The following is a 7760-nucleotide window of genomic DNA, read 5'->3' as shown; positions in this document are numbered from 1 at the left end:
GACCAAAAATCGAAAATGGGGGGTATGGTTTAGGTTGACCAAAAACCGAAAATGGGGGATATGGTTTAGGCTGACTAAAAACCGAAAATGGGGGATATGGTTTAGGCTGACCAAAAATCGAAAATGGGGGGTATGGTTTAGGCTGACCAAAAACCGAAAATGGGGGATATGGTTTAGGCTGACCAAAAATCGAAAATAAGGAATATGGTTTGGGTTGGCCAAAAACCGATCCACTGGGGAAAGATATTTTGAAAGAAGTTCCGAGATTGTTTAACGACAAATCAAACGGAATTATTCACATTTTGGTAAAGGACACTGATTTCCTTAAGAGGAAATTTTAACAAAATGATCTTTGAATAACCATCTAAAGAGGTTAGAAAAAAAATGCAAAATTGGAAATAACCTAATCAAAAAAGTCTTTCGCACTGGCTCTCATAAAGGATTTGATTCCCATCCATTGATGTGGGAAAGCTATTCAATTCTCACTGGTGATGCCTCACGAACCTATGTCAAAGGTTTTCGGAAACGTTCACATTGAATACAAATTGATTGACCAGAAAGGTCTTTCAAAAGGACCGTAATGTAGGCTTGGTTATGAGCTTACACAAAGGGTATTTGCTTTGAGACCAAGAAAAGAAATATACCATCAACATCTTCAGCGGGTTTACAAGTCAAGAACCTTGAAGACAAGACAAGATATGATTACTTCCACTCCTTCAAGCGGTAGTTTCTTTGTGAAATCTTTACGTCAACTCAAACCATCCCAATCAGAAGAGACTTTGGAGAGGGTTGTAATGTCGGTTCGGGTTAGGCTCAAAAGGCTTGAAATTTTGTAGAAGGGTTTTGAAAGAGAAATGACGATTATCTTGGCATCATTACCAAATCATCCAAATTTGACATGATTTGACTCTTGAAAATCAAATTATCTCGAGAGTCCATTTTTCTTGCAACATAAGAGCTTTGCTCTTTCTAAGTATCTTTTGCAATGGGAATTTCGTTTTCATCATTAACATGTTGCTTTTTGCTTTTGCTTTTGCTTTTGATACATTTTCTTTTTCATGGGCATCGGCCTTGCTTTTACCAGGCACACTGCTTTTTCATGCCCCCTAATATTTATCTTTTGAGCTCTTTGGACTCTTGAGACACTCTATACATATTAACCAATTTTTCCAAATTTTCTTGGTAAATCATATGCATTGCCCCAATGTAGGGAGATAATCAACATTTTGGGCTTTGAAATGAACATGCTTAATGTTATGCCCCGAACCCCATCGAGCACGTGACACACCTCTTTGGTCGAATATCACGATGTCCTAGAAAATCGCCGACCCAATCAACTTATCAGAGATTTAAAGCATCAGCGAAAGCCACAAACACCCAGACAATAATTGACTAGGGGTAAAAGGGAGAATAGACATCCATTACCTAACCAACTTTATACAATATCCACCATATACAACCCATAATATACAAGCACACCGAATATCTAAACTATACACTACCGATATCAAAAAGATCAGTAGCCTGGGTACCCTAACTGTAAAAAATGGAACACCTCAAAAGACCTACACTCAACCCCTACACTAGCCCCTACGCCCCCTAGATGGCGTCCACTCCGAGTCTGACTCCTCGGGACCCGAGTCCGAATATCTCTGAGCTGCCTGATCATCTGAGGACTCGGAATCTGCCTCGATCTCGATCGGATTGTCCTCGTCACCCGACTCCACCGGAACCTCAACCCGTTCTTCCTCATCAGGCTCCTCTTCCGGCTCGTCCTCTAGCTCGTCCTCTGGTTCCATCTCTGGGTCTTCTTCGGGCTCATCTTCGAGTTCTTCTTCCGGCGCCTCTTCAGGTTCTTCCTCAGGGTCTTCTTCTTCTGGTTCCTTCTCTGGTATTACCTTGAGATCCACATCCATAGGATCATACCCTGCCTGTGACTCCTCTGGCTCCGAATAAGGCTCAGCCACGGGAGGTTCAAGTGCTGCAGGTGCTGACTGTTGCCCGGACTGGACGAGACTAGTATCCAGACTAGTCATCTCGCCGTCACGAGGGGGTATTGCTGACGGATCCCAATCCCCTACTCCGTCAAACGGAACGTCAAAGCCACGGACGGGGCCAAACTCATCCAACCCGTCCCTGAACATTCACGCTGTATAGGTGTGGGCCTGCCAAAGAGGTAGTCCTACGTCTACCCAGACTACGGTAGTATGCTTAACCCAGGTCATATTTTCGTTTATTGGGTACTCTACGACATTATGGTCGGTGTGCATCGGAATCCCAAAACGCTGCGGCGGCGGTGGTGGAAGGTTCATGGCTCAGGCCGGGGTTCTGAAATTGTTGGTTGAAACAACCATGAGAACACGTCTCAATAAGTACACACCCTAAACCCCACTTAGGCTATCATGTACCTCCAGACAAAACCAAACATAATATCACCCAATAAACACATCATGCACACAATTACACTTACCTGGCTTTTGATACGCACCATCTGCAGGTTAGTCTCAAATATATATAATTTCCAATCACATACATAATTCAAATTAACTTCACGCCCAATACACAAATCGAACACGTGGCATTTCATTTCCACATTTCATACACTCATTCATGCCTCATCACACTATTTTCACTCAACTCGCCAGTGACCCGCGTAGTAGTACCGCCTCAGGTTCACTGCGACCATCTCGTATTTTCACTCGACTCGCCAGTGACCCGTGTAGTAGTACTGCCTCAGGTTCACTGCGACCATCTCGTATTTTCACTCGACTCGCCAGTGACCCGCGTAGTAGTACCGCCTCAGGTTCACTGCGACCATCTCATATTCACAACACTCCTTAGCCCGCGTAATGGTACCGCCTCAGGCTATGTATCTTGCCCGCGTAATGGTACCGCCTCAGGCTCAACATCCACCACCTATGGGACAACCCGCGTTATGGTACCGCCTTAGGTTCGCCGTCTTCCGGTAATACTGTCACGCCCCGTACCCCACGAAGCGCGAGTATCCCACGCAAAGGTCGAAATGGGTGCGACGTCCCAGGACGCATCGTCGACCCAACACAAACCAGAGATCAAGTCACATGCGAAAGCACGATATATAAGAAAATATATCACCCAGACAAAAGTTACAAAGACCAGGGATAGCCACATCACAAACGATTACCAAATAAAACAACTTTATCCTTTTATAAACATATAGAAATTTATACAGTATCCATTTACAAGGGCAAGACAAAAACGGGTCGTGACCACTACAACAAAAAGGGACAGTGGCCACAGGTTACTGAGCTAAGACGGCTTCGGTCAAAAAGATGCAACCCTCCTTCTAAGGCTAAGATCAACCTAGGGAACCCAATCCGGGTCAGAACCGGAAGACTCTGACGAAGAAGAACTATCTGGCAGCTCCTCATCAGAATCCAACGAGTCTAACTCGGACTCAGCCTCCTCGGGCTCGTCCTCTGCGTCCATCGCCTCGGGCTCAGGGTCTCCTCATCAGAATCCAACTAGTCTAACTCGGACTCAGCCTCCTCGGGCTCGTCCTCTGCGTCCATCGCCTCGGGCTCAGGGTCCTCCTCCACCTGCTGCTCCATCTAAACATCATCCGGCTCCATGTCCATCGGCTCAACCTCATCTACCTCGTACTCCACAGGAACGCCATCAGAGCTCATATCCTCCTCGTCTGAAGTGGCGGGGTCTACTATATCTCCATTGGGACACTGGGGGTCAATCTCACCCTTCCCGTTAAACGGGATATCAAACGTCCGAAGGGGTCCGGTCTCCTCCCCATTATACGTCCTATAACACCATGCCACATACTCATGGATCGCAGACTCTAACTCCCCAACATCTACCCATACTAAAGTATAGTATCTAATGTACATATTCCCGTCCCCTACGGGATGTACAGACATCGTCTTCTCTATGAAGTAGGGAATCCCAAAACGCACAAGCGGCTCCGCCATCCTCACTGCCGGGGGTCTGAAATATAGGTTTCCAACAACCGTGAGACGAATCTCAGCAAGTAAATAACCCCTAAACCTAAACTAGGCTAACATGCACCTCCTGACAGGCGAATGAAACACGCATGATAGTACGGCATAAACATCACAATAATTGACCTAGGCTCGGAGACCAGATCACTTATACAACAACCCTGCAGGTTAGGCATTTTATAACAGTACTAATGGCACATGCGCGCACGCATTGGTCACATATACGTCATACGCGTGCTCATGCTCAAAAATACCAATTTCACGTGCAATTTACCGAACGTGCACACGGCTAATATACTCTGTACACGATTGCCATGCTCATGAATCAAATAATTATTCCGACCCGAAGGCCCATAGATATATCGACCCGAAGGCCAACAAATATTCCGACCCGAAGGCCACAAATATTCCGACCCGAAGGCCACGACCCGAAGGCCACAAATATTCCGATTAGGTACGTGCAATTTCGCACTCACAATCCCAGCCATATCAAAACACATTATGTGAAGTCACATATAATGACATTCGAGTCGATCATGAACATACAATTCACTAACACCAATATGTGCCCAAGTACAATTCGTCATAACTCGACCAATTCAATACATTGTCGGCACGCCCAATTCATTCCATTTTAGCCCATTGAAACTCGGCATTCAATACATGGTTTAAACCTGAGACCAATTTATATAATTCAAGTTCGCCATTAACCAGTCAATTTCGGCTACTATACCAACAACAAGGACTCACACAATTTAACCCAAACAAGTCCCATTTAGCCATTGGATCACCCAAATTAAGCAACCACAACAAGAATCCAATTAATCCCAACTTAGACAATTTTAATCCAAATTCGGTTCTGGTGTGAACAGTACCAAAACAGCCCACATTTGGGCATTAAATCACATCCAAATCATCCTATTAGGCTCCAATTACACCCCACAATCATCCAATACACATTCACCTATAATTAGACCATAATCTAGTCTAATTAAACTCTAATTCACCCATTTAAAGTGCAAATTAAACTAATTTGGATTTAGGGATTTAATACTCGCCTAAACCGATTCGAGTCGACGGGAACGAGCGGCCAATCGCCGGTAGATGGCGGAATCGGCGGCGGCATTCCAACAGTAAGGACGGCGGCGCGGCGTACGAACGGCGGCGGTCCTGCGTCCGGACGGCGGCGGTCCTGCGTCCGGACGGCGGCGGTTCGGCCCAAAAGAGAAGAGAGAACGGGACGAGAGAGAGAGAGAGAGAGAGAGAGAGAGAGAGAGAGAGAGAGAGAGAGAGAGTGAGTGAGGGACGGTGGTGATGGTTAGTTGTGGGCGACGGTGACTGGCGGCGGCGCACGGCGACCGGCGGCGGCACACGGCGGCGACGGGCGGAGCTCCGGCGTGAATGGCTGAGAGGAAAAAGGCGCCGGCGAGAGAGGGAGAGAACGGGGGATGGCTAGCCGGTGAAATGAAGAAAGAGAGAGTCAAAGTTGGTCTTAATAGTCAATAGTGGATGCCACTTGTCATCATCCTACTCACTTTGACCAAAATGCCCTTAATCCAATGGCCTTAATTCATCCAAATCCAATAATTTAGGGGCCTTTTTGTCTTTTAATAATGGCTGATAATTATCCACTTAATAATCAAAACTAAATCCCCAAAATCCTTAAAAAAAAATCGGAATACCTTAGTTAGGCATAGGGGAAAAATGGTAATTTTCCGATCCCCGGTCGAAATTCCATTTTTCGACCATACCAACCCCAAATGTACGTGGCCACCAAAAATCGCGCCGGCCACGCAAAATAGTCACTTACGCCCTCGAAAATCGGCTTCAAAGTCTTGAGGGGCAAATCCGTAATTTTTCACTTCCAGGTCGAAATTCCATTTTTCGACCGTACACACTCCAAATATGTGTGGCCACCCTAAAACGACATCGGCTTTGAAAAATAATCTCATATGGCCTCGAAAATCGACGTCGGAGTCCAGAGGGGTAAAATCGTAATTTTTCCAATTTCGGCTGAAATTCCAATTTTCGGCTGTACTAGCCCCAAATGTATGTGGCCACTCCAAAACGACATTGGCCACGAAAAATAGTCGTATACGATCTCGAAAATCGACGCCCAAGTCTGGTTCAATTTTCCGTGATCAAAATCGCTCAATTTCAAATTTTAAAGTCTCTGACTAACGGGCGGCTGTTTAGGGGTTACGCGTATCGACCTAGGGATACTCGAGTCGTGACGGCCTCGATTACCGGGAAAACGTGAGAATTTATCACTAGTGCCGGAGGTCGCGATCGGTCGGGTTAAGTTTGGGATTTGATCGCCACGTGTACTTTCGGTCGTACAGAATCACCCGCGATCCTATCGTACATCGTTGGCCAAATCATATCCTTCACTTTCCTAGGATCGGCCCATATTGGCCCAAAATATTTCCTCGTCGCTTCTCGGAATCAGTGCCCGATTCACGGTCGGGTCCCTAGTCCACGTACCGTTTCCTAATTAGCCATTCCCTTTTGGTTAGTATCCCGAGAGTGATCAATTCCGGGCGAGACTTTTCAAAATGAAATGATAAACAATATTCACTTTATTGATCTCGGAAATGGGTTGAAATTCGTGATGTTACAAATACCGGGCATCGTCCCGCGTTGTGGTACCGCCTCAGGACGGCACAATTCCCCGCGTAATGGTACAGCCTCAGGGATTTTCGTGACCACACATACAACTTCACACACAATTTCTCATTTATTCACTCACTCGATTTACACCCCAATATTGCCAATTTACTAGCCGATCAAATTCGACCCATGCACGCATCAAACTTCACGCATTTCACATGCTCAATAAACACCTAATCACGGCCATTTGCCAGTCAATTCAATTCAGCCCATGCGCGCACATAATGGCCTACATTTCAATCAATCAACTCACGACTCAACAAACATACAAGGCCACTATCGGGCCCACAATCACAGCCACAATCATGGTATAAATTCAGCATTTCCAAGCTCATTTCAAACCATAACAAGCACCACAATCCAGCCACATTACAACACACCAAACCGACACCATTTGCCCCTAAATCGAGCCATATGCTCGTCAATTCAATCCACGACGTCCAGTACTCAACTCAGCCTCAAATTAGTCCCGAAACATCACCAATTCATCCTCAATTCAGCCAATACCATTTCCCAAATCAGTCCACCAAATTAACCCCTAAATAACCCCTAAACCGCCACTAATTGACGTTATTTAGCCACTAATCAAGTCTATCGATACCCGATGTCCTAAATAGGGTTTAGGGGGCAACTTACTTTGAATCTAGGCTAGCTCGGCTGAAGGGGAGGGGCGGCTGACCGGCGGCCACTCGGTGGCGGACGACGACGGCGAGCGGCTGAACGGCGGCGTACAGCGACGGCGGCGACTGGCTGGACGGTGGCTGATCTTCCACGGCTGGACAGGATCGAAGGGGGCTGGTGTTTCGGTGGGGACAGAATAGGGGAGAGAGAAACGGTGAGGTGAGCGGCGGTGGTGAGGCGAGCGGCCATGGCGGCGGCGGCTCCGGCTCGGCGGGAAGGTGGCGGCGACGGCTGGCCTGGGCGGCTGGCCACGTGATCGGTGGGAGGCCGAGGAAGTTCGGTCGTGAGGGAGAGAGGGAGAGGGAAGCCGAGAGAGGTGAGAGAGTGAGGAGAGAGAGAGAAATTTGGTTTAAATAACCCAACGTCAATTATTTGTGTATAATACACATGCCTAAAGACCATCATACCCCTCTCTCA

General features: G+C 46.8%; 1 protein-coding gene across 1 annotated transcript; it reads right to left on the bottom strand.

Moving 5' to 3' along the window:
* Positions 1-482: 482 nt before the first annotated feature.
* LOC115663686 (uncharacterized) lies at positions 483-2036 on the bottom strand. The gene is made up of 2 exons (XM_056315285.1): positions 1627-2036; positions 483-504 (listed from the first exon to the last, which is right to left on the bottom strand). Exons 1-2 carry the CDS (start codon positions 2034-2036, stop codon positions 483-485), a joined length of 432 nt encoding a protein of 143 aa, XP_056171260.1.
* Positions 2037-7760: the final 5724 nt, after the last annotated feature.

The sequence above is a fragment of the Syzygium oleosum genome, unplaced genomic scaffold, assembly GCF_021117445.2.
Source record: "Syzygium oleosum isolate NSW1041296 unplaced genomic scaffold, Sole_v2.1 Sole_v2.10, whole genome shotgun sequence".
Taxonomy (NCBI): Eukaryota; Viridiplantae; Streptophyta; class Magnoliopsida; order Myrtales; family Myrtaceae; genus Syzygium; species Syzygium oleosum.
Note: the sequence above shows the minus strand (reverse complement) of the source record. Positions and strands in the feature narration are given on the sequence as shown.